The sequence below is a fragment of the Gobio gobio genome (genome assembly GCF_949357685.1).
Source record: "Gobio gobio genome assembly, chromosome: 17".
In the NCBI taxonomy this organism is placed as follows: Eukaryota; Metazoa; Chordata; class Actinopteri; order Cypriniformes; family Gobionidae; genus Gobio; species Gobio gobio.
Window position 1 is genome coordinate 48,074,744 of NC_137110.1, and position 25,629 is coordinate 48,100,372.

At 37.5% G+C, this 25,629-nt stretch overlaps 3 protein-coding genes across 11 annotated transcripts in view; 2 read left to right on the forward strand and 1 right to left on the reverse strand.

Moving 5' to 3' along the window:
- Positions 1-5,796, forward strand: part of pltp (phospholipid transfer protein) — a 20,694-nt gene extending 14,898 nt beyond the window's left edge. For all 4 annotated transcript variants that reach the window (XM_079839956.1, XM_079839955.1, XM_079839957.1 and 1 more), the window contains exons 13-16: positions 51-93; positions 190-253; positions 4,500-4,576; positions 4,660-5,796. In XM_079839956.1, coding sequence (XP_079696082.1) covers positions 51-93; positions 190-253; positions 4,500-4,576; positions 4,660-4,755 — 280 coding nt within the window. In that variant the 3' untranslated portion in view covers positions 4,756-5,796. The remainder of the gene's footprint in view (positions 1-50; positions 94-189; positions 254-4,499; positions 4,577-4,659) is intronic.
- On the reverse strand, positions 5,703-19,954 carry ctsa (cathepsin A). The gene is made up of 16 exons (XM_079839953.1): positions 19,187-19,954; positions 18,195-18,307; positions 17,787-17,947; positions 17,564-17,675; positions 17,431-17,481; positions 16,923-17,009; positions 15,908-16,063; positions 13,527-13,618; positions 13,209-13,293; positions 13,030-13,121; positions 10,555-10,633; positions 7,728-7,876; positions 7,577-7,652; positions 7,408-7,497; positions 6,686-6,787; positions 5,703-6,456 (listed from the first exon to the last, which is right to left on the reverse strand). Exons 2-16 carry the CDS (start codon positions 18,195-18,197, stop codon positions 6,373-6,375), a joined length of 1,419 nt encoding a protein of 472 aa, XP_079696079.1. The 5' UTR covers positions 18,198-18,307; positions 19,187-19,954; the 3' UTR covers positions 5,703-6,372.
- The window catches only part of ncoa5 (nuclear receptor coactivator 5), a 12,259-nt gene continuing 6,000 nt past the window's right edge, over positions 19,371-25,629 (forward strand). The window contains exons 1-7 of one of the 6 annotated variants that reach the window (XM_079839950.1): positions 19,986-20,090; positions 20,823-20,891; positions 21,753-22,013; positions 22,208-22,315; positions 22,963-23,020; positions 24,133-24,357; positions 24,464-24,576. In XM_079839950.1, coding sequence (XP_079696076.1) covers positions 21,851-22,013; positions 22,208-22,315; positions 22,963-23,020; positions 24,133-24,357; positions 24,464-24,576 — 667 coding nt within the window. In that variant the 5' untranslated portion in view covers positions 19,986-20,090; positions 20,823-20,891; positions 21,753-21,850. Of the gene's footprint in view, positions 19,624-19,985; positions 20,892-21,752; positions 22,014-22,207; positions 22,316-22,962; positions 23,021-24,132; positions 24,358-24,463; positions 24,577-25,629 lie in introns of those variants that run through there. The other 5 variants (XM_079839949.1, XM_079839947.1, XM_079839948.1 and 2 more) reach the window with 5 other exon arrangements.

Sequence of the window (25,629 nt, forward strand, 5' to 3'; positions counted from 1 at the left end):
CAGTATTTGACATTACACTCATTTATTTTCAACTGAGAATCTGTTTTCAGGTTCAAAATATACTCCAATCAGTCTGCTCTGGAGTCTTTAGCTGTGAGTTTCCTCAAATGTTTCAATTTCACTATGAATACACCTGATGCAAAACTAATCAAGAGCGGACAGCAAATGTAATGAACATTCTTCCTTCAGCTTATTCCACTGCAAGGTCCCCTGAAGACGATGCTGCAGATATCCGTGGTGCCTCTCATTAACAGTAAGTGAAACAATGTATTGTATTATATATATTTAATGACAGCAATTGGGACGTACTTGTCTGGCTATCACCAGACCAAGCTCAATTTAAGATTGAACATTGGTCTGGGGAGTCTGCTATGTATTATCTACTGCACAAGAGGCGTGATCACCGAGCATAATTCAAATGACTCTGTACGCAATTGGATAGTCCTTCAACCAATCAGACCACAAGAGGCGGGATCAATGGGCAATGACCCACCGCTTCTCTATACGTCATTGTGTTAAACCCATAGATATACACTCACCTAAAGGATTATTAGGAACACCTGTTCAATTTCTCATTAATGCAATTATCTAATCAACCAATCACATGGCAGTTGCTTCAATGCATTTAGGGGTGTGGTCCTGGTCAAGACAATCTCCTGAACTCCAAACTGAATGTCAGAATGGGAAAGAAAGGTGATTTAAGCAATTTTGATCGTGGCATGGTTGTTGGTGCCAGACGGGCCGGTCTGAGTATTTCACAATCTGCTCAGTTACTGGGATTTTCACGCACAACCATTTCTAGGGTTTCCAAAGAATGGTGTGAAAAGGGAAAAACATCCAGTATGCGGCAGTCCTGTGGGCGAAAATGCCTTGTTGATGCAAGAGGTCAGAGGAGAATGGGCCGACTGATTCAAGCTGCTAGAAGAGCAACTTTGACTGAAATAACCACTCGTTACAACCGAGGTATGCAGCAAAGCATTTGTGAAGCCACAACACGCACAACCTTGAGGCGGATGGGCCCCACCGGGTACCACTTATCTCCACTACAAATAGGAAAAAGAGGCTACAATTTGCACAAGCTCACCAAAGATGGACAGTTGAAGACTGGAAAAATGTTGCCTGGTCTGATGAGTCTGGATTTCTGTTGAGACATTCAGATGGTAGAGTCAGAATTTGGCGTAAACAGAATGAGAACATGGATCCATCATGCCTTGTTACCACTGTGCAGGCTGGTGGTGGTGGTGTAATGGTGTGGGGGATGTTTTCTTACATTTATTTACATTTATGCATTTGGTAGATGCTTTTATCCAAAGAGACTTACAGTGCATTTATTACAGGGACAATCCCCCTGGAGCAACGTGGAGAAAAGTAAAGTGCCTTCCTCAAGGACACACTGGTGGTGACCGCTGGGATAGAACCAGCAACCTTCTGCGTATCAGTTCAGTGGTTTAACCCATTGGACAACCATCTCCAGTTAGTGTGCCAATTCTTGGCACACTTTAGGCCCCTTAGTGCCGATTGGGCATCGTTTAAATGCCACGGCCTACCTGAGCATTGTTTCTGACCATGTCCATCCCTTTATGACCACCATGTCCCCATCCTCTGATGGCTACTTCCAGCAGGATAATGCACCATGTCACAAAGCTCGAATCATTTCAAATTGGTTTCTTGAACATGACAATGAGTTCACTGAACTAAAATGGCCCCCACAGTCACCAGATCTCAACCCAATAGAGCATCTTTGGGATGTGGTGGAACGGGAGCTTCGTGCCCTGGATGTGCATCCCACAAATCTCCATCAACTGCAAGATGCTATCCCATCAATATGGGCCAACATTTCTAAAGAATGCTTTCAGCACCTTGTTGAATCAATGCCACGTAGAATTAAGGCAGTTCTGAAGGCGAAAGGGGGTCAAACACAGTATTAGTATGGTGTTCCTAATAATCCTTTAAGTGAGTGTACATAATAAAGGCTAGATTACTTACGGCGGAGTCGCTAACGTCATCACCAACGGCCATCTTGTCACAGGCAAGCTTTCCGGCGGGCTCTGTGGTACCTGATGTAAGGCGAGTGATCTGAACACAAATACTCTTATCTCGCTGAAATCTTGACAGATTTACAAATGGTTTGGTTTGTTACAAACGTTATTAACGTGGCTATAATTCTGGACTTGAACAAATTATGAATAATTATTCATAAGTATTCAGTGTCATAACTAGATCTCTGACGTTTATAACAAACCAAACAGTTTGAAAATCGGTAGAAAATTGAGCAAGTTATGGTTATTTAAAAAGTACATGCACCATTAAAACGCAATGTTACGAGTGAGCGAGCTGACTGTGACAAGATGGCCGCCAGGTGCGGACGTCGACCTCCATTGGCCAGCAGCACGGACGAGACATCTAGCCTTTATTATGTATATTTATGGTTAAACCCGCCAATAGCGTGCCGGGTGGATAAGACAGTCTGTGATTGGTTCCTGCAAAAGTGAAACAGAAGCAGTAGAAATTAATGTATAGGTTTCCAGACTGAGTTGCAGGGCATAATCAAATCGCAGGTAGATCAGGCTGGGTTTACCCAGTCTAGGGACGTACACTAACGTTCAAACGTTTGGGGTCGGTAAGATTTTTAAATGATTTTAAAAGAAATCTCTTCTGCTCACCAAGGCTGAATGTATTTGATCAAACATACAGTAAAAACTGTAACATTGTGAAATATTATTACAATTGGGCCAAGTACCTATTGTAATTGTTGCTGTTCTTATTATTATTCTTCCGCTCTGGTGTCTATGGCAACCCATAGAACCGCTTGCGGGAAAGTTATGAAATTTGGCAGACAGATAGAGGACAGTCTGAACTGTCATTACAGCAATTTCGGAGTCTCTAACTTAATCGCTCTAGCGCCACCAACTGTCCAAATTTGTACTCCCTTTTAAGCTAATAACTTTTGAACTGTGAGGGCTAGAACCAGATCATCTTCAGACCATGGCGACAAAAAGTTATGGCATTCAAGTTGATTTGCCAAACCATTATCGAATAACGTGCAAACAAATTCGAGCACGCCAGAGCACGCCAGAATAGATGTGAGGCTATAGGTGCTAACTTTCAAACAAATTTGTGTTCACGATCATGAGCTCGGGAGCTAGGGAACTGATTGAGACACACCCAACAACTTCGCAACGCTTTAACGTTTTCTGACCAAACTTTGTGCGTGTTATGACAACCATGACCTGAGGCGCACAGTTTCTGCGCACTGCCACCTAGTGGTCAGAAGATATGAAAAATTGCTCTTTTTGCATATTTCACAAAACTGGTTTCTTTAGATTTGTCAAACGATACCCAATTTTCCCATATCGGTCATTTTAGGCATCGGCCATTTTGAATTTTGCAGTAAAATGTCATATTTTACAAATGCATTGGCGTATCGTTACAAAACTCGTTATATGTTTTTCGGCACGATGCCCTGAAGGTACTCAAAATGTTTCGAGGCAAGTTATGATGCTATTAACCTTTGATCCAATTAGCCTATTGTAATGACATAGATACCGATTTTGCCATAGTCGGATGAACTTCATGTCCGCCATTTTGATTTTCTTTAAAAACGTTTTTTTTCCGAACTCCTCTTAGACCATTGGTCCGATTTTCAGCAAAATCGAATCGTACCATCTTTAGAGCATGCCAGTGTTCTGTCGATTTGTCCTACCATGTCAGATTTTGCTACCTCCCATTTAAACAGTAGGTAGCACAATTCAATCAGATTGTGCTAGCCTAGCAGCATCATTCATGTGATTATTAGGCTTTATTAATATCCATACCTACCCCTACCCAGAACCAACCCTTAAAACTATGTAAATATTTTTAAAATAAATATTATATATTGATGTGCGCATGCACCGTAAGCCCTTGTAGGACAATCTGACAGATAGGATGAAATGTCAGGACAACAGCCAAAAGTTATGGATTTTGTGTCAATAGACGAAACCGTTTTTGTATACCGCATCAACAAAGTTAAAGGCATGATCATGCCTTCGAAATGAAGCTGTATCTCTGCAACGCTTTGATATATTGACACCAAACTTTGCTTGAGTCATTGTCACATTACTCTGACCACCACACATCAATTTGGTCACAGTGCCACCTGCTAATGATATTATCACTAGTTATAATATTACTAGTGCTCGGCCCCATAATGGGTCCCTATTCCTGTGATCAAAGCTGAATTTTCAGCATCATTACTCACATGATCCTTCAGAAATCATTCTAATATGCTGATTTGCTGAAACATTTCTTATTGGTGTAACTGGTACATCAGTACATCTGAGTAGGATCCATTTATTTGAAATAAATACATTATAAATGTTTTTTAATGTAACATTTGATCAATTCTTGATCGCTCTTGCTGAAAAAAAACTAATGTTTATTAAAAAAAACAACCTTATTGATCCCAAACGTTGGATTTTTGAAAACATCTAAATGCTCATCCTGTGTTTTCATGTAAGATTACATTAAGCGAGGTGTGCAGATCCCTCTACCGGACGGGCTAGACTTCATTGAAGAGGTGGTCGAGTATCACAATGTAAGTTAAACTTTTATTCTCTTAAGTTTAAGCGATAGACGATAATGTATGTTCAGCTGTATCCTCCAACTTTGATTTCACAGGGCTACATCATCGTGGGGGCAAACCTGCACTTCAGAACAAGTCTGCGAGAACTGATCGAGAGGAAGCTGTCAGGTCACACAGACAACACCGTTTAAGACGAGAGAAGAGCTGCACTAACATTAATGCATGTTTACATTCATGCTAAGATATGGAGCAATAAATGGAGGTTTTAAATGAAGAGAACTAACCTCCCATCCAACGCATGATGTTTGCAAACTCCTCAAAACCTGCTATCATTAGTCAACATGAACTCAATTTACTCTCGAAATACACATTCCTGGTGTTATTGTGTATAAATTGTCAATGCACATTACTCCTAATGACTTTATTTTCAGCTGATATGCAATGCAATTTTTTTTTTCCTCTCTTAATAGTTAATGCAATAATTTAATTCTAATTTATAATGAGTGCAAATAATCTAGCTTGTTGGCAAAGGCTGAAAATCGCTTGGGTATTTTACCTTTAGCAAAAATAGCATATTACTTCTATTTACACATTGTGCAAACAGTATCTGTCACTATTTGCTCTCAGTGTAAATACCATCTAACCTTTTTACACTTCGTGTAAATAGCTGTTGCATAAAAATTACACCAACATAAGCAAATAAGAATATGTTTACAAAAATAAAGTTTATACCGTTGGGATACAAATTGGGTGCCGGAGGTGTTTCGATCCGCTCACCTTCACCTCGGACTCTGTTCTGATATGAAATGCCAACTTATACCAATCAATGCATTAAAATAAAGTCCAGCACTTTTTTTTCTTCTTCCACCTTTCAGAAGTAAAATGGGTTGCAATTGCAGGTTCATGTTGACTTTAATGGTTTTGTATACGTGTGTGAACCCCAAAAACACATGTACAACTGCTATACTGTGTGCTTAGATGGATGAAACAAAATGTATTTGTACTTAGGTTGAATTTTGTGATTTTTTTGTACAAGTTATATCTTATATTGACTGTTTAATATGAGATTGGTTTGCCTTCCTCATTTGTGAATTAAATTACTGTACCTCTTTATAAAAATGTTAAAAATCTGGAAATTCTCTTGATCTCAAACCTTTAGTTCATTATTGAAATTAAACTGGTTTAATACACAATTTTTTACAATAAAAAGGATCACAAAAAGAAACTCATCAAAAACGAAAAATAGAAAATGTATCTTTAATGGAAAAAACTGGGGGAAAGAAGATAAAAGGCACAATTATTATTCCCTTATGCACACAAAGTACCGCAGATCATATCAATCATTTTAAAATAATCACGAGGACAATGACACCTTAAAAAGGCTAAAGTGAGGCATTAACATCTGAAATGACAAAAATAATCTGTGCGATGATGAAAAAAAGGCTACAGTTTCATGTTTAATAGAGAAGACATAAGCTAAAATTGTGCAATAAACCGTGAGCATCCTCTCACTGCAGAAACACATTGGATTGAATTTAAATTTGTAAACACTCAGCAGCTTTTGCTGTTAAAGCAACCATAAATCACACTTTATGAAAGATCAACAGAGGCATATAGATTCCCTCAAACCTCTATGTACAGTCGGCATTGTTTGCTCTTGACAAGGCTGGCAACTAAACTACAAAAAACACAAAGTAGAAAAGATCAGTTTTGAACGTCTGAAACAGTCAGTGGTCTATAGATCATAAACATTTTACCAGTGTGACAGTGCAAAGTCAGATTTAAAGAGTGAAATCCCTGAGTGTGTTCTAGTAAGGTTGTTTGGTGAGGAAGCGACTGAACATTGCGAAGGCTGCTATGGGTTTATCAGTGGGAACCATGTGACCGGAACCCTGTGGAGAACATGAACACATTTTTAAAAAAAGTTTAGACAAAACTCACATGCACATAGTAAGTAAACTTAGGGTTTAGAATAGAGCCTGCGTTCACTTCCATTGTAAACTATGATGCCTAAAATGCTGTCTAGGTATGGCATTGAGCTCCAATTAATACAGCTTTTCATTCATACATCAAAACCACAGAGATGTGTGTATCATGTGAATGGCTTTATTGCAGTCTTACCTTCACTGTGAGGAAAGCAATGTTGGAGAATTCCTTGACAAAGCCGGCCACCTGCTGAGAATCACCATTGAAGTAAATCCAAGGCCTGCGCTGCACCTGGACCTGTTGGACAAGATAAAGAGAGACTGTTTCTGCTACACCCAAAAACAAACATGTCTATCTAGTCTGATACGTTTGCACATAAAATGTTAAGAGCTTTGTCCAATAAAATGAAATCAGGCAAATAATTAAACAAAAATAATATTGATAAATTATTATACAATATTAAATACATAATGATTTTAATATTTTATTAATTGAATGTGTTTTTTTTGTGTTTTGTTTTTTTCAATGTTCTTCCGCAAGACGCATCCAGTTGTGTTTATTAACCGCTAGAGAGCAAAAAGTTACGGACTGCAGCTTTAAATAGAATACATAAAAAATATTAGTAATATATAAAATATAATAAAAGCATTTAAAATAAATTGCTATTATTGTAATTAAATAAATTACATCAGTAATTAATAATAAACATTCTATTAACAAAAATATTAAATATATTATTTAAATGAAATGCATAATAAAAATAATAATAATAAATTAAAAAAAAAAAAAAACTATTTTATTGGCTGGCTTTATTCCATTTCTGGTAGTCATGGTGAAAAGATTTTTAGATTTAAAAATATATAAATATAATTATTTGAATTACCAGACCAGACCAAGAAGGACACACAACTACTCACCTCTTGCTGGAGAGACTCCACAAACCACTCGTCTCCTAGGAAATTGCAGGCCATGTCCACGTCTCCATTATACACCAGCACACGGTATTTCTGTTGAAAAGAGGAGATTGAAATAACTTGTAGACATGAAAATATATGATTCATAGGCTTTTACATTCCCATCACTCACCAGTGCTCCAAGAAGCTTCAAGTACTGTTTCTTCACATCCATGAACAGCCGGATGTAGTTGAGATTGACTTCAGCACTGCAACAATTTCAAATTTAAGTCCTATCACAACACTCACTTGCGTTTTGCATTATTAAAGTCCACTTAACGCACCTGCAGATGACCCAGTCCAAAGCATTGGGCGAGATGTGCAGGGCAGACTTCACTAGCGGGTTGTTCAGGTACAGGGTTGATGGGGTAGAGTTGGTGCATGGAGGATCGAGCCGTGTGGATTTAAACAGGGTGGTCACACCTCGCAATTTCTGATTCAACAAGAAGATTCATGAGGATTAACCCTCACAACACCATGAGCAGGCTCAGAGATTTCTTCTTCCTAGTACTTAAAGGGACAGTTCACCCAGAAATTAACATTTATTCATCCTCAAGTTGTTCCAAACCTGTATGAATGTCTTTCTTGAAGTCAATGGGGTCCACCAGCTGTTTTGTTACCCACATTCTTCGAAATATCTTCTTTTGTGTTCAGCGGAAGAAAGCAATTTGTACAGGTTTGGAACACATTGAGGACAAGTAATGACAGAAATGTAAAGGACAGTTCGCCCAAAAATGAAAATTCTGTCATTTTGTGTTGTTAGAGTAGTAGAGATTTTAGTGCCATGTCAGCCGCTGAGGCTATTTCCATGGCAAGAGTTGAGTCACAAGAGTTATATAAATAAATACATACAATAAAATCAAATCCAAATGCTGTGTTTGACGTCACTGGTGTCAGTTTCAATATGCCAAAAATGAAAAAAGTTATTGTATGACCTCAGTACTTTCAGTGTATAGAATTGAGCATCAAAACGGCTAAAGATGTTCTGTTGTGTCCCATAAAACAAAAGAAATTCATACAGGTTTGAAATTAAATGAGGGTGTACTAGTAAGAATAAATAAAGTAAAGAAATACATTTAAAGAAAAAAAAAATCTAAACAAATTTCACCATCCCAGGTTCAAAACATGCACTGCTAAGTTTGTATATTTACCTGAGATTCAAGGATCTTAGCCAAAATTGAAAGTTTAGAGATTGGACGGTATCAAAGCTGTGCAAACTTGACTTACTGGAACAGGTTTTAAAACCTGTTCCAGTAAGTCAAGTTTGCACAGCTTTGAAGGGCATTGACCACAAAACGCGTGTAGGCCCAGATAACCTAGATCCTTATATTTTAAAAGTGGTGGCGGACGTTATAGCAGAGCCAGTAACTCATATAGTCTTTTGTTCGCATCCTATATCTAAAGTTTGGAAAGCTGCTTAAGTTCTCCCATTATTCAAAGGTGGTGATCCCTCAGACATGAACAACTACCGTCCAATCTCTAAACTTTCAATTTTGGCTAAGATCCTTGAATCTCAGGTAAATATACAAACTTAGCAGTGCATGTTTTGAACATGGGACGGTGAAATGGTTTAGAAATTATTTGGCAAATCGGACTCTGTGTGTTCATGTAGAGGGTCAAAAATCTGATTTTCTTAATATATCTAAAGGGGTCCCCCAGGGGTCCATCTTGGGACCTGTTTTGTTTTCCATTTATATAAATGACCTGGGTAACGACATTCAAGCAAAAAAAAACACTTTCATTTAGTGCCATAACACAGGCAGTGCAAAGTGCAAACTTCAAACTGCATTTCAGTCATTGCAGAGTGCTCTTGAGAGCTTAAAATTGGTTTTAAATTAAATAAAAAAAACAAAGTTTATGATATTTTCAAGGGCTCATTCACAAGTACTTGATGATTTTAGCATTTATACATCTGATGGTAAAAGTACTGAAAGGGTATCTTCATACAAATACTTGGGCATTTGGATAGACGATAAGCTTTTGTTTAATGCACATATTTTTGATCTAATCAGAAAACTCAGTGACAATTGGGCTTTATTTTAGAAATAAATCTAATTTTACTTTTCATGCTAAAACGAAACTTGTAGAAGCTACCTTCCTAACTGTGATTGATGATGGTGATATATTATACATGCATGCAGCCTCCTCCATTCCAAGAAGCCTTGACTCAGTCTACTGTGCTTCATTACGCTTTATTACAAATGTAAAAATCCCTTACTCATCATTGCATTCTTTATGAGATGGTGGGTTGGACATCACTGACTATACAAAGAAAACAGCACTGGTACATTTTTATTTATAAAGCAATGCTAGGTACACTTCCAGTGTATCTTTGTACTCTTCTTTGTGTTCGTTCTGGCAGTTACCAGCTGCGCTCATCAAAGTGTTTGCTTTTAACTGTACCTAAACAGAAGGTACAACTAACTGTCTAACTGTCCCCTTTTTACAGAACGGGGATAAAATTGCATTTTCCTATCATGGACCCTTGGCATGGAATTATTTGCAAAAAGATTTAAAACTAGAGAAATTGTTGTCTATTGGTGAATTTAAAGGCATCATAAAGACAGTGGTAACGAAGGCTTGTGATCGTTTTTGTTGAGAGTAAACTATGTTCTAATATGTATTTTTATTTTGTATTTTAACATGTCAAACTGTATGGCTGCTACCTTGGCCAGGTCTTTCTTGTAAAATAGATTTTAATCTCAATGAGACTTCCTGGTAAAATAAAGGTAAATAAATAAAAAGTATCTTATGCTCATCAAGCCTGCATTTATTTGATCAAAAATACAGGGATTTTTTTTGGGGTGAAATATTACAACTTAAAATAATGGTTTTCTATTTTAATATACTTTCAAATATAATTTATTTCTGTGATGCAAAGCTGAATTCTCATGATGTCACATGATCCTTCAGAAATCAGTCTAATATGCTGACTTAATATATAATAATATTTCAAAATACAGTTTTTCTGTATTTTTGATCAAATAAATGCAGGCTTGAGCAGAAGAGACTTTTCAAAAACAAAAAAAATATGACTGTTTCCAAACTTTTGACTAGTACTTTGTGAAAGCATGTGTTGTCCAACAGCAACCCACAAATTGGTTTCTTTACCTCGTTCTGTGCTTTGGACCATTGATGGTTGAGGAAGTGGTGTCCCATGTCTCGGATCACAAATTGCCCATTTTCAAAACTGGATTCAAAACACAGAACAAAAATGAAACTGCAATCTTTTAGAAAAAACACATTCAGAGGAACGTCATATGTGCACATTTTTCAACCACAGTGAAATGTTTCTAGACCAGGGGGGTATAGCAGAAAGCAGGTTATGTGACATACCAAGCAAGCGGTTATACCAAGCTGCTTTTTACTGAGCAGATACGTTCGTCTTTAAATAAGGGTCAGGTTACCGGAGTTATATACACAGATTTTCGAAAAGCCTTCGATACAGTTAATCATCAAATTTTGTTAAATAAACTTCTCTCTTTTCAAATGTCCGCCTCCTCAATAGATATGTTTATATTATATTTAAGTGACAGATTTCAGACTGTAAAAATCGCCTCAGTAACATCACAGCCACGAGTGTGTTCTATGGGAGTTCCACAGGGCAGCATTTTAGGTCCTTTACTTTTCCTTATGTACATTAATGATCTTCCTCATGTGCTTGATTTTTCTAGTTCTTTGTTATATACTGATGACACTTGTTTTTCTGTCTGGCCCAAACATTGACACAATTAAATCACTAACTTAACACAGATCTGCAGCATTTACATAACTGGCTGCAAGATAACCATTTAACACTTAATATCAAGAAAACAGAATGTATGTACTTTTACTCATCAAGGAGACAGCCATCCATATCCAATCCCATCACTTTTTCTAATCAAAAGCTCTCGATTGTATCCACGTACAAGTATCTGGAAGTCTCTCTTGACTAACATCTCACTTATTGTGAGCATGTCCAAACCCTAACCAGAAAGTTAAACCAAAAGTTATTTGTTTACAGTAAAATTAGACCATATTTGTTTCTTTAGTCTCTAAAACATATCTTCATGCCATCATTATGTCCACTCTGTCGTATTGTTTACCTGTTTGGTCACTCACAACAAACGAAATCCTTGAACCGGTAACAAGACTCTATAATAGATCCACAACAGGCTTCCAGGCTGGACTCACCACTGTATTGCACGATCTTTGTCTAATGCCTTGACATTTCAGAACTATAAAATAAGCCATGGGATAAACTTGTATTATCAAATCGTAAATGGACACACTTAAGCAGCACTTACTGCGTTGGTTCCAAAACTCAGCTCAAGGTTCGAGCGCACTACGAGATTTAGTTACAAATGGACTTCTGCCTTTACCGGCCTTTAGGAACTGCTATGGACAGAGATCTTTTCTTCATGTGCTCACTAAAGCCTTGAATGAGATCCCACAGCACATCAGAACTATAACATCAATAAGACTATTTAAAATAACATTTGCTCGCCATCTAATGGACAGGAATATCTGTGACCACTGAGGTGGCTTCATGGCCGCCCCCTGATGCTCATTCTCTCGGTTTGTGTGTTTGTTGTTGTCTTGTCTAGGAGTTTTGTTGTGTATGTGGTATTTATGTTCTGCAGAGCAGAAACCTGCTGAAAAAAAGTTTTATACTGAGGTAACTTTCAGGGTATGGAAGTAGCCATAGCAACTCACTCTCTGCTCCGGAGCAGGTTATGTTCCAGGGTTAGTTTGATTCAGAGGGATTCAGATATGGGTTACATAATTAATATAGTTATATTAATACAAACTAATTGGTTATATAGTTAGTCGTATATGCAATTCTAACTGTACAACACAATATTATATTAATTCTAAAGCACTATTATAACAAGGTAATGTTTAAATGTTAATTCAAATGTATTATTTATTTTATTGTCATCTCACACATGGATCTGCATTCAATGAATTAGCATCAAACAATACAATCCTTATTCTCAGTGAATAAAGATTACTTATTAAATGAAAAGATTGAAAAAATGATTGCACAACCACCAAATAGGTGGCGATGTGCACCAAGTAGGTTATGTAAACCACCATTAAACAAAAGAAGGAGGAAGTAGAATGGCACGCTCTTTCCTAGCGTCTGTTTCCATGGTGAATCATTGATTCGTCGCTCTGTTGAGAATGTCTTGTGTGTTCACGGTTAACACGGTTATACTCTGGGTTGGCTGAACTTACTCACAGACTCGTTTTTGTAACCAGCATACCTTGAGTAAGCAAGGTTTGGGTTAATCAACCAAGAGTTCAAAGTATATATATATATATATATATATATATATATATATATATATACTTTGAACTCTATATATATATGACGGTAAGTTAACCTTGCTTTCTGGAATACCCCCCTGTACGTGTCTTTGGTCTGTTTATACTGTCATAATGTCTATTTATTGTTATGTGTATCAACCCTTTAATGTTTATATTTGGACATAGAGCCTGGAGTAACAATTTCGTTATGCTGTACACTCCTTGTTGTATAGTCTGAACGACAATAAAGTTGACTTTGATGAAAGTTACTCCATGCAACCGGTTCATGCTCACCTGAGGCGCTCAGAAACACCTCCTGGACAGGGTGCATACAGGTTATACATGTTCAGCCCTGACGAGTACACAATGACTTGAACTGTCTGGAGCTAAAGAGCGATGGAAAGAGAAGATGCTGTTAGTAAAGAATATAGGACATTTTATGCATCTCAAACCATTCGTACAGCTCAACTTACAGAAGCCGAACAGTTCACATCCTGGTTATCGTAGAAGTTACACACTCCACCTTTGCAGCAAAACCTCTGCAGGTCATTCCACAGGCTAAACAAGAAATAAAACATCAAACAATAACACACAAATAAATAAATATAATAAACCTTTGCATTTTTCATAGAAAATGTGGGTGCTGTTTGCCCATTGCAGAACACACCACACTAACCAAAAGTATGAGAAACAGTAATATTGACGCCTTTACAGCAAGCACTAATATATACAATTACAATGAATGTTCAATAGAACCACACAGAATCATATTAGGCGAGAAAACACTGTACCTGGTACCAAGAAGCCCATGATAGTATGCAAAATACACCAATGAATTGTCATTGAGCTCATAGCTGGACAAGCCATTTCCAACAGCAATCCCCTACAAGACACAAAACACACGTCATACAGAGTCACATGGATCGAGACACTCAATAGGCTTGTTCGAGATGAACTACACTAGCCTACCACCAGCTGGCGAGCTCTGCCAGGGGAGGAGTACTGTAACCCTGTCCCAAATGGCACCCTAAACCCTTGCGGTCTTCCTACGAGTCCACATTTTCATGACATAACGCCGCTTTGACTGTCGGGAAGAAGTTTGCTGCAGAGTTCACAGTGCAGGCTCAGCAAAAGTGTGCATCAAGGGGCACATATCGACCACAAAGGGGGCGCGCGCGAGCAACCTTCTGAGATCTAAAAATGACAAATGGGACACCCTACAATCTCGTGGACTTAACGGACATGCGCACGCAGCAGCCATTTTAAGTCCACAAGAACGAAAGTGCATATGAAGTGTGCCATTTGGGACAGGGCCAGAGACGGCCGTCAGGTCGGACACTTTGTGCTTTCCGTACTGTGCTGAACCAACGTCATTCATGGCAGACCACGCAATTTTTTTCAAATTTAAGCAATGGGTTAACCAGAACGTTTGGTTTCAAACGGTTACTCTTATCCAATAGACCCTTTTCACAGACTGTGATGACGCGTTTTAACGGTCATCAATATTGTAAATCCTGCAACGTTTTTTGTATTATCATTTAAAAAAATATATATGTACATTTATAACACTAATTTTATTACTTTTGCATCAAATTACAATAAAAAAAAAGTTACCACTGCTGTGAGGGTGTTTAGTAATCGCGTCTATGGGAGTGATGGTAAAAATTAACATTTCACTGCCGTTATCAACCTCACTCTATTTTTTCCCTCTTTTTGAAAGCTGTGAAATCACTACTGTGGCGTTTTTCTTTTGCTATGTGAGCAAAACGGGCACACAAAAAAAAGTAATGTATTCTCTCATTCACAGCTATAATATTTAACCCAACTATGATGACTTCCACTCTGAGAAACCCGGAAATGTGAAAAGGGTCTATAAGAACATATATTTACTAGGTAGCGTAATCTTAATTTTTGTTAATGTTTTGTGTTTTGTTTGAATATCAGATATTCAATATCAAGATTGGTTTAATGCAGGAACTTGTCTAAGAAAAAACATGCAATAAGTAAGTAAGTAAACTTTATTTAAATAGCACCTATCACAGATAAAAATCACAAACTGCTTTACAAAGTATATGAAATAAAAAATTAACGCAGCACCAAAAAAAAAAAAACATAAAAGCCCAAAATTAACTAAAAGCTTGTCTGAATAAAAGGGTCATCAGCTGCTTTTTAAAAGAATCAACAGATTCTGCCACACAAAACGCAGAGGGGAGGGCGTTCTATAATTTATGGGCGACTGTTTGAAAGGACAGGTCTCCCCATGTTTTAAGACGGGTTTTGGGGACACTCAGGAAACTTTGACCTGAGGAACGAAGAGTATGAGTGGAAGAGTACGGTAACAGCAGGTCTGTGATATATTGGGGGGGTCTGACCGTGTCTAAAATTGTCTAATCAATTCTGTATTTAACAGGGAGCCAGTGTAATGTATATAAGATCGGTGTAATGTGTGCCCTTCTGTTGGTGCCTGTTAAAAGCCTGGCTGCGACGTTTTGCACCATTTGGAGACGACTCATAAGATTTGTTAAAGCAAGTGAAAAGAGAATTACAGTAATCCAAGCGCGAAGAAATGAAAGCATGAATAATCAACTCCATGGTAGCTTTGGGCAACAAAGTCCTCAGTTTAGAGATATTTCTCAAGTGATTAAAACAGTTTCTGACCAACTGCCTAGAATGACCATCCAGAGACATTGATTGGTCGAACAGAACACCAGGTTTCTCAGGCTCAGCTGAACGGTTGAGTCCAAGGAACAGAGATGCTGTTTAATTAGAGGTATTTTTTAGTCTGGAGCAATAATTAAGGTTTCAGTCTTTTTAGTATTTAGTTGTAAGTAATTATTATTTAACCAGATCTTAATGCAAGACACGCAATACACATCGTCCTTGTCATCACAGAATCTGACCAATGAGAATAAAGTGTTGTTATCAAGGCTTTCGCAGCCTATTTTGAGCAAGCGCCTGACCTAGCGGCTGATCTCTTTTGTTCTTGTGGTACTTTGATGACACATGTGATTGTAAGGCGGCTGAGGCGCCGATCAAAGTCAGACAAATTTTCTAACCAGAATGCATTGCTTTAGTCAGGTGGCAGCCGATCTCCTCGGAGCCTTATGAAGTCGAACAAGCCTAGTGTCTCTGTTGTTTATCGGCAGTATGGTTACAATGAAGCCCCTCCTACCTTTAAATTGATGCTGCTGTCCTCCATGACTATCTCAGCCAGGGTGGGAATGTAAATGCCCCCGTAACTCTCACCGGTCAGGAAAAACTCATTCTTGCTGAACTCAGGAAACAACTTGAAAAACACTTTCAGGGCCATGTAGTTGTTCATAGCCACCTGGAAAAGTCAACAGACATAGTTACCAGTTTTGTTTTTTTGTCCAGTGCAAGTAAAGGATTAGTTCACCCAAAAATGATAATTAGCCCATGATTTACTCACCCTCAAGCCATCCTAGGTGTATATGACTTTCTTCTTTCAGATGAAAACAATCAGAGTTATATTTTTTTTTAAAAAAGGTTCAAGCTTTTTAATGGCAGCCCAAAATTTGAAGTCCACAAAAAAGTGCATCCATCCATTATAAAAGTACTCTAGTACTCCATACGGCTCTGGGGGGTTAATTAAGGCCTTCTGAAGCAAATCCATGGGTTTGTGAAACACATATCTTACACAAACGCATTGCTTCGCTTCAGAAGGCCTTTATTAACCCCCCAGAGCTGTATGGAGTACTTTTATAATGGTTGAATGGATGCACTTTTTTGGGCTGCCATTTACTGCCATTATAAAGCTTGGAAGAGCCAGGACATTTTTAATATAACTGATTGTATTCACCTGAAAGAAGAATGTCATAAACACCTAGGATGGCTTGAGGGTGAGTAAATCATGGGATAATTTTCATTTTTGGTGAACTATTCCTTTAATCACTATCTGTACTAAGCAATGTATAACATTAGTGCATTTTATGATTTATTTACCTAGTAAAAACATGATTGAAATGATTCCTATGAACTGGTTCTGTTAAGTGAATCGTTCAAAAAGATTCACAGAAGTAAACAGTTTGATGAATCCTTCACTGAATGGTTAATCAAAATCTCTGAACTGTAGGTTATTATTATGGAATATGACAATATGATAGATAGAACAGCAGACAGAATAAGATAGATAGATATGATTGATGATATTCTGATTTGAATCATACCTCTGTGTCATTGGTTGTGTACTTCTTGTCATCCGAGTAGGAGAAGCCGACACCTGCTGGTGACTCCAGGTATAAAACATTTGCAATCTGGAAAAAACACCCCTTATTTATCCACATATACACTCATGCCTTTACAAAATATCCAGCTCATAAAATGTTCCAACTAACTTTTTATTTAAAAAGCACTGGACTACATTTAAAGAAACGACAAGGTGTGGTTTCTTTGTTTGGACGAACACCGAAACGTCTCTTTTTATGTATTCCAGTGATTTTTAAATAAAGTGTTTGTTTGCACACCCCTTATTTAGTACAATAAAGACAGTTTGCTATAGCCAAGAATATATGAGCGTAAGAGCATGTGACTGGCTGAAGGAAGTGTCATAGTCCAGATACCGAAAATGCTGAAATGTGAAAACTGGCCATATGACTTCCTCATTTCACACAATAGCAATTACTCATTTCTTAATGCTGATATATTTAACTAAAATAAATAAGACAGAACCCATACCCTGTTCCAAGAATAAGGATTATATTCTAGAGTTGCACCATCATCTTGGATCTGTAAAAAATGCATATTATATATCATTTATATTTATAAACCATTTGTCTATGGTTATATAATAAATTGCTGTGACTCTCACCAGATAAGGTCCGTGCTCTGTGAGCAAACCATCCATGGAGCTGCATCCTGGTCCTCCGTTAAGCCACAGAACAACCGGACTATTGGCCGGATCTTTCTGGGACTCAACAAACCTGATCAAGTGGAACAGAACACATTAATGCTGGACACTTACATATGGGAGATTTCAAAATCAATTCTAAGGTTCATTTAAATGGAAGTGAAAGTCAGCCAGTCCTACTGACCAGTAGTGGAGGTGCTTGTTGCCCGCCACATCGAAGTATCCAGAATAATGCCTGAAGCTGGGCTGTTTTGAAAGTCCAGGCAGATATTTGATTTCATCTGCATCTGGAGCTCCAGAAACCTCCAGCACCCCCAGCAGCAAACACACCAACACAAGATGCATCTGAAACACAGGAACACTAACTGACTCAACCTTACAATAAATTAAACAGCACAATTATAACCATCTGAGGCAAAATTGTCTCCAAAAACCAAAGGGCAAGCTGAATAACCTTTTATGCAACTAACCAGGAAATTAAGTGTTTATCCAACATGACGGTGGAAATCACAACAGAACACACTGAGGCACATGTTATTCAACAAAAGACAGCTTCAAATTATCAATAATGTTATTATTTTACAAGTCTTACCATTGCAGGAGTGGGAGCATAAATGTTAACCGGCTAGTAAAGTGTTTAAGTAGACCAAACATTCATGTGACTTCAAGTTCCCCGTGATGAAGTCACGTGAGGGTCTTCGCCCACTGTTTCAAAATAAAAGTGTTTACTAAAACACACAAAGAAACCATAACCTGTTTGGGATCGGTAAGATTTAGGTTTTTAAAATAAGTCTCTTCTACTCACAAAGGCTGCATTTATTTAATCAAAATAAAAAATAAAATAAATAAAAACCCAACAGTAATATTGTGAAATATTATTACAATTTAAAATAGCCGTTTTCTATTTGAATATATTGTAAAAATGTAATTTATTCCTGTGATCAAAGCTGAATTTTCAGCATCATTACTGCAGTCTTCAGTGTCACATGATCCTTCAGAAATCATTCTAATATTATGATTTGCTGCTTTTTATTATTATTAATGTTGATTTTTTTTCAGGATTGATGAATAGAAAGTTCAAAAGAACAGCATTTATCTGAAATAGAAAGCTTTTGTAACATTATACACTACTGTTCAAAAGTTTGGGGTCAGTAAGAAGTTTTTTAAAAGAAATGAAAGTTAATAATTTTATTCATCAAGGATGCAATTAATTGATCAAAAGTGTTAGTAAAGACATTTATAATGTTACAAAATATTCTATTTCAAATAAATGCTGTTCTTTTGAACTTTCTATTCATCAAAAAAACCTGGAAAAAAATGTAACAACTGTTTTCAACATTGATAATAATCATAAATGTTTCTTGTGAAGTAAATCCTCATATTAGAATGATTTCTGAAGGATCATGTGACACTGAAGACTGGAGTAATGATGCTGAAAATTCAGCTTTGATCACAGGAATAAATTACATTTTAACATATATTCACATAGAAAAGTAATTTTAAATTGTAATAATATTTCACAATATTACTGTTTGTTTTGTATTTTAATCAAATAAATGCAACCTTATTGAGGTCAATACATACCTTTTTAATTTTCTTACCGTTTCGTCCTGTTGTAAGTAAATTCGTAAAAAATAGTATTTTAATTTTCTTTGTATGGAAGTGTTTTTTGTTATTGTAAATTTTGCATTCGTAAGCCTGTCCAAACGATATTTTTCAACGGACAATTATTTGTACCTCAATCATTGTTCACAAATGAAGCGTCGGTACTTTTATTTTGAAAACAGCGCCATCCACACCGTCTCTAAGCGATTCGCACGCAGTTCCGCACAGGATCACCGCAAGGTTGCGGCAGTTTTGCAGCGATACATTCATTGTGATTATTAGCACAAACAGGACGCCGCAGGAAGATCGCTGGATATTTTCCAGGTTCACATGGTAACGGTAAGGATTTGATCCGACAAAACCCTTCTCAGGAATGTGAATTTCTGGAGCTCCAACTGCATCCATTGTTATAAAATGTAAGCTAGTTTGCTAGCTGACCTATAAGTCAAAGCATCAATTGTTCTTTTTTTATTGTTAAAAGCCGTGAAGCTAGTTTTGATTATAAGATCACGATGTTCGAATCGTTAATCTCGAACGCGATGAGTAAATAAACTCGGATTTAAGAGCAGCGGAGCATCAACTGTGCGGATTTATGGAGCAACATGGCGTCTGTTCGATACCACACTACATGAAGTGCGCGCGGTTTTCCCTGCAGCCTTTATGTGGACATAATATGCACAATGTGCATCTTTTTTTCGGGAACACGCGGTTTCTATCGTGTGCAGTGAAATTTGCGCAATCTTTTACGCGGTTTGATTTCGACTGACGTCACTCAGTCACTGCACGCACGGTCACAAAATGGCTGACGGGCTGTTGTGGCGCTGACGACGAGGCTTCGCGCTGTCCCACTTGTTGCCCGTTTTCTTTGGACTCTGCCTTTTGAGTAATACAAAGTCCTGAAAATATGACAATGGAGGCTGATCGGCAGTGTAACAGAGTATTAAAATACCAAATTTTCAAGAGAATTTTACCGTAGCAGATTGTCTTGACTCTATTTGAACAATGAGGCAGCAGGAACCTGTTTGTTTCTGGCTGTACTAAGTTGTGTAAATATTAAAGATTGTAACAGAGTGCTGTATTAAAGTCCTGAATCATAATAAGTCTAACTTTTTGATATTAAGCCCGTTTGAGTATAATGAACGCCTTTCCACCCAAACGTGGAAATATGTATGTAAATATTGGTCATACTTTAGATTAGGGTCTAATTTTCACTATTAACTGTAACCTTTTCCTCAGTAAACTCATAATTACTGCTTATACATGGGTAGTAAGGTAGTTGTTAGTTAAATTTAGGTATTGTGTTGAATATGGTCATGTAGAATAAGGCATTAACATGTGCTTTATAAGTATTAATAAACAGCCAATATCCTAGTCATATACATGCTAATAAGCAACTAGTTAATGGTGAGAATTGAACCCTAAACTAAAGTGTTGATCATTTTATAATAATAATATTAGAATTGGATTTGTTATAAACAAGAAATGCTGTCATAATTCTATTACACACTTTCGGTTTAATCTAATTTTAACAGTTACAGTACATTGTAAAATATCTTGATTGATTTTATATAAATTTGAATTACACTGTTTCACTCTCCATTGTTGGCTTTTTCAGACTTTGATATTCTTGAGGTAGAGTCACCTGGAAAAATAATCGTTTAAGGTGGAACGGCCAATTTGTCTGGTAAGGTGTTGCGCAGCTTTGGAAAAGATTATGATGATTATGTTTTGCAAAATGTCACAGATGAGAACGCCAAAGCGGACCACAAAGACTACAGCATCCGTGAGTTCTTTACTTCCAACTGCTATGTTGAAAACATGCACAATAACGAGTGGGCCAAGAAACTGCTTGACGATTCCTTTCATCATTTTCTTCAAACATCGCCTCCATGTTGTGGACACCGACATTAGCGATTTTTCAAACTTTGAACAACCTGCAAGACATTTTTGGGGAGCATTTTATGTTTATCCCCATGAACTTTTAGCTGTCTATTTGGTTGGCACATTTGAAGATTTGTGGTTATCTTCAGCGACAAGGTCCCGTATTTTCCGTTGCGTCGGAAAACGCTTCGATTCATCCAACAGGTTGTCCTTTCGTCTTCACCCACAATCTTTCACCAAATACTTGAGGAGTGTTTCATTTAAAAGCGCAATTTGAGCTGCGCGTTTGCATGAGAATGTTACGGACATGAAGTGAGCTGGAAAATCCTAGGCCTCCTGCGATCAAGGCCTCACTAAGACAACGTTTTATTTTGTGAATAACCGTGTTATGTCACTTGATCAGGCAGCAAAACACTGCGTATGATTTAAACTGTACTTACAAATTCTACCTGTTGTCAAGGTTCTCAAGTCAACCTTTAGATTAGAAAAAGTAGATTGAATGATTATTCATTCAGATCTGAATGTGTATTAAAGTAAATCTGGTCAATTTTGATTTCATGTTGGCTTTCAAAGACTTCTGCAGTGTTTTGTTACTTTGCCCAGACATTTTACCTTTGGAATCTCTCTTTTCTTACATGTCGAATGATGCATCGTCAAATTCAAGACCTTGGGGGAAATATAGCTTATCAAATAGTCTTGTATCTAAAATCAACTGCAAGCGTTCCTTGAAAACTGGCCGTTGAACCTAAAGCTCGTAGAGGCATGTCGCACAGAAGAAGTCGGAGTAGTACGCCACCCTCGTACACCACCAACAGCAATGACCCTCGTGACCTGGAGCGACGGATTTTTGTTGGAAATTTGCCCACGGCACACATGGCGAAGAAGGACATGGAGGATCTGTTCAGGCCATATGGGAAAATACAGGGTTAGTAGCGTATAAATTCAACGACTTATTTAGACGTTTCGCAAAAATAGTATTTTAGTGTTCGCTGCAGATTTAATTTGTTTTATCCACCGCTCTTTAGTTGCGCTTTTCAGAAAGCAAGGGAAGCTTAGGCCAAAAATCCACCAACAAACGCCTTTTTTTGCGTAAAACGAAATGATTGTTCCTTTTTTCAGCTTTGTCCCTGTTTCGTGGGTACGGATTTGTGCAGTTTGAGCGAGTGGAGGATGCCGAGGCTGCTAAAGCCGGACATAACGGTCGAATTTATAGAGGTTATAAACTAGGTAAGGTCTGATTTAGTATTTAAACACTGGAGTAAAATTTTTTTAACTTTAGAGATATAAAACTTAGAACCAGTTAATTGTATGATTCTAATTTTACTGTAATAACTGCAATGTGGTGAATCTAATAAAGCCAAACTTTAACTTCAAAGATGTAAATTTCATCTCCACTCTCACCATTTTGTTTCTGAGTTTTTGTATATGTGAAGGTATAAATAAAAGCTATAAATCCAACTGGCACTTTTCACAAATAGATTAGCCTTTTTGAAATTAAATGTATTTTTGTCTAATTATAATCTTGTTAAAATCATACAATAATTCGTTTTTGATTTATTTGTAGTTCAATGACCAATTGTACACTGTTTGTGGAAAGTTCCGGTTATTGTTGGTGGTCTAGAAGGTCTAATTTGAGAGGTGTTGGGGAATCTCAAATGTTGGCGCACAGCTTCACTAGATCCTTTACTGCTTTTTTCCCCACATTGTAGTATTTACTTTCAACTACTAATGAAACTTTGGAAATGCTTATAATTTAGACGCAACAGAATGTTAAATGTTCATCCTCTCAGTAAAACAAACAACAACAAACTCGTTTGGCTCTGAAATATTTGCGTCTTTTGTCATGTTGAACGTTTGGATTGGTTTATTTTCAGATGTAAATATGGCAGCGGAGAGACGACAGAATAAATCCAGGTCAAGCCCTCCACGCAGGTAAAGTATCGTTGGGATTTTTGCTAATGAAGACGACATCTATCGAGAATTTCGGTAAACGTTTTTCCCTCCACAATGGAATTCATCGAAAGAGCTAGAGTACATCAATATCGTTGTCGGCTGCGCAAAATCGGTTCGATCAATATTTCTCGTGGTTCTTCGATTTTTAGTTTGTGCTATTTTTTTCTTTCCCTTTTCCTCACTTTTAGTTGTATCAGAATTAAATGAAATAAAGTTGAAAGGGTAATTTGAGTGCGTTTCCCTTGGTGTGTCTTTGTCTAAACGGTGTGTTACTTATTCTGCTCACTTACAATGCACTATTTTCAAAATCGTCAACTGGCAATCGCTGCTTCCTTAAAACATTTTCACATTCCTAATTATTTCATGTGTTCAGAATGGGATGGAAACTATTAAAACCAATAATTTAAGCAATTTCAGTCGTTCATTCAATAGTTGGATTTTTTTTTTTTAATATTTATATTTGGAGGTTGGTGTTTGTTTTTTCAGTCCATTCTTCATCACCACCTCAATTTTAAAAGAAAATAACTTCATTGTTATTGCACTGGCGTGGAACAGAGTGCGGTTCGTTGCGTTGGTTTATCCTGCCTAAATTAAAAACCCGAAAATGTATTTATGATACGTCATTATTATCATTATTATTATTATTATTCTCATCAAATAAAAAAGCATTATTATCATGTGAATCCTGTTGCTTATTTCACATAAATTTGACTTGGAAACTCAATGGAACTAATGGATAATAATGGTAACCTCAAAAAGATGATGTTTGCCATTGTTCGTTTTTGGAGAGAGCTGTATTCAGAGTTTGCAACAGAGCATTTTAAGCAAAATGAAGGGAATTTTGCGAAGAATAGAATTAATGGCACCACCCTCTCATTTCTGAGCTCTCTCGCAACAGTGACTGGCTGTCGCAAAGCTCTGAAAGCGTTTAAATGAATGAGATTTTCTGGTAGAATTGTTCTTTGTGTTTACCATTTGACTAACACCTTGTAACAGTTTTTAAGTACTCGATGGTAAAATTCGTCTCTAAGTTGTCTAAGCTGTTTTGGAGGTAAAGTTTTTAGTTGACTAAGTGTATTTTGTTTGTTCAGGCCATCCAGCGCATACGGGGAGAGTCGAGAGCCCCGTCCACGTTCTCGGTCCCCGGTGCATGGGCGAGATTCTCGAGACCACCGTGAGAGTCGAGAGATGAGGGGGGAAAGCCGGGGGGAAAGCCGTGAGCCGCGTCCCGGGCCACCTCGTGAGCATGAATCTAGAGCCCCAGCCGAAGACCGCTACAGGGGGTCAGAGACCAGGGAGAAAGATCCTTCCTACAGGTGTGCACACAATGCATTTGGTTTCTTTTGTAATTTTGCATTTAAAAATCACTTTTGCTTTCAGGTGACATCACATCAACTAAGCAATATTACTGTGTTTCAACAGAGAGGAAGGTTATGATCGATATTACCGTGGAGATTACGACTACTATCGGAAGAAAGAGGATCCATATCCAGAGCGCGTGAGAGATCCCTGGAACGGCAGGAGGGAGCCAGAGGGTTGGTTTGACGTTTACAATCATTCTGAAATAAAGCTAATATTTTGTATGAAGAAAATTCATCCCATATTGAAGATCAAGGTTTTTCTTTTTTGCATTGACAATTTCAGAAAATTAAACATGCATCTATTTATATAAACATCAGTGAAAGCAGTACAACAAATACTACCATGACATGGTTTTTGCGATAATGAGAACTGATTACGCAGTATAGATATATACGCAGATGCCTCATTAGCGCCTGAACGGATCAGTGGAATGAGGCATCTACGATCGATATCTCTATGACCACGGTCGTATTTTGACCTCACTAGGCGGAAGTAATGGCAGAGCTCAGAGATTCAAAACTTTGTCTGATAGGAGCATAAATAATAGCATAAATACTGCTCGGTTTCTCGCAGAAACTGATCGTTTCGCTAGATAAGATCCTTATTTATTGCCTGGTTTCGTTTAAAGCCCTTTGAAGCTGTATTGAAACTGTCATTTGGACCGTAAACCGTTTGGAGCCCATTGAAGTCCATAACATGGAGAAATATCATGGAATGTTTTCATCAAAAAAAACGTAATTTCTTTTCGACCGAAGAAAGAAAGACATGGACATCTTGGATGACATGGGGGTGAGTAAACTATCAGCAAAAGTTTATTTAAAAGTGAACTAATCCTTTAATAGGAAACAAAGTCAAATTAAGTCCATTTTATTACAAAATTCAAAAAACATAAATACTGATTTGGCGCTTTAATACCAGTTACAGCACGAAATAAACATGAATGAGCTGAAAGCGTGTAAAAAGAGAGTACAACTTACCGAAATCCGTATCTTGTCACATGTAATCGCTCAGTGTTTCAACCGCGGAAAAGACGTTAATAAAATAGCTTGTAACAATGCGTCACATAACATCACATTTACATCCAGTGCAGGGTTTTTCCTGGGTCAAAAATGGTCTTCGGTGGTGGCTGACAGACATGGTCATCCATACACACACACACACGCACGCACAGTAAAAAAGTACCCTACCCGCGTGATCTGCAAGCGCAATACTGACAATACATTTTA

Excerpts from the sequence above, each read along its gene's own strand:
- ctsa (XM_079839953.1), bottom strand. Across the intron at positions 17,482-17,563 it reads CAGAGCACGGACCTTATCTG|ATCCAAGATGATGGTGCAAC; the intron begins GTGAGAGTCACA and ends CATTTTTTACAG. Across the intron at positions 7,498-7,576 it reads TGAAGCTTCTTGGAGCACTG|AAATACCGTGTGCTGGTGTA; the intron begins GTGAGTGATGGG and ends TCTTTTCAACAG.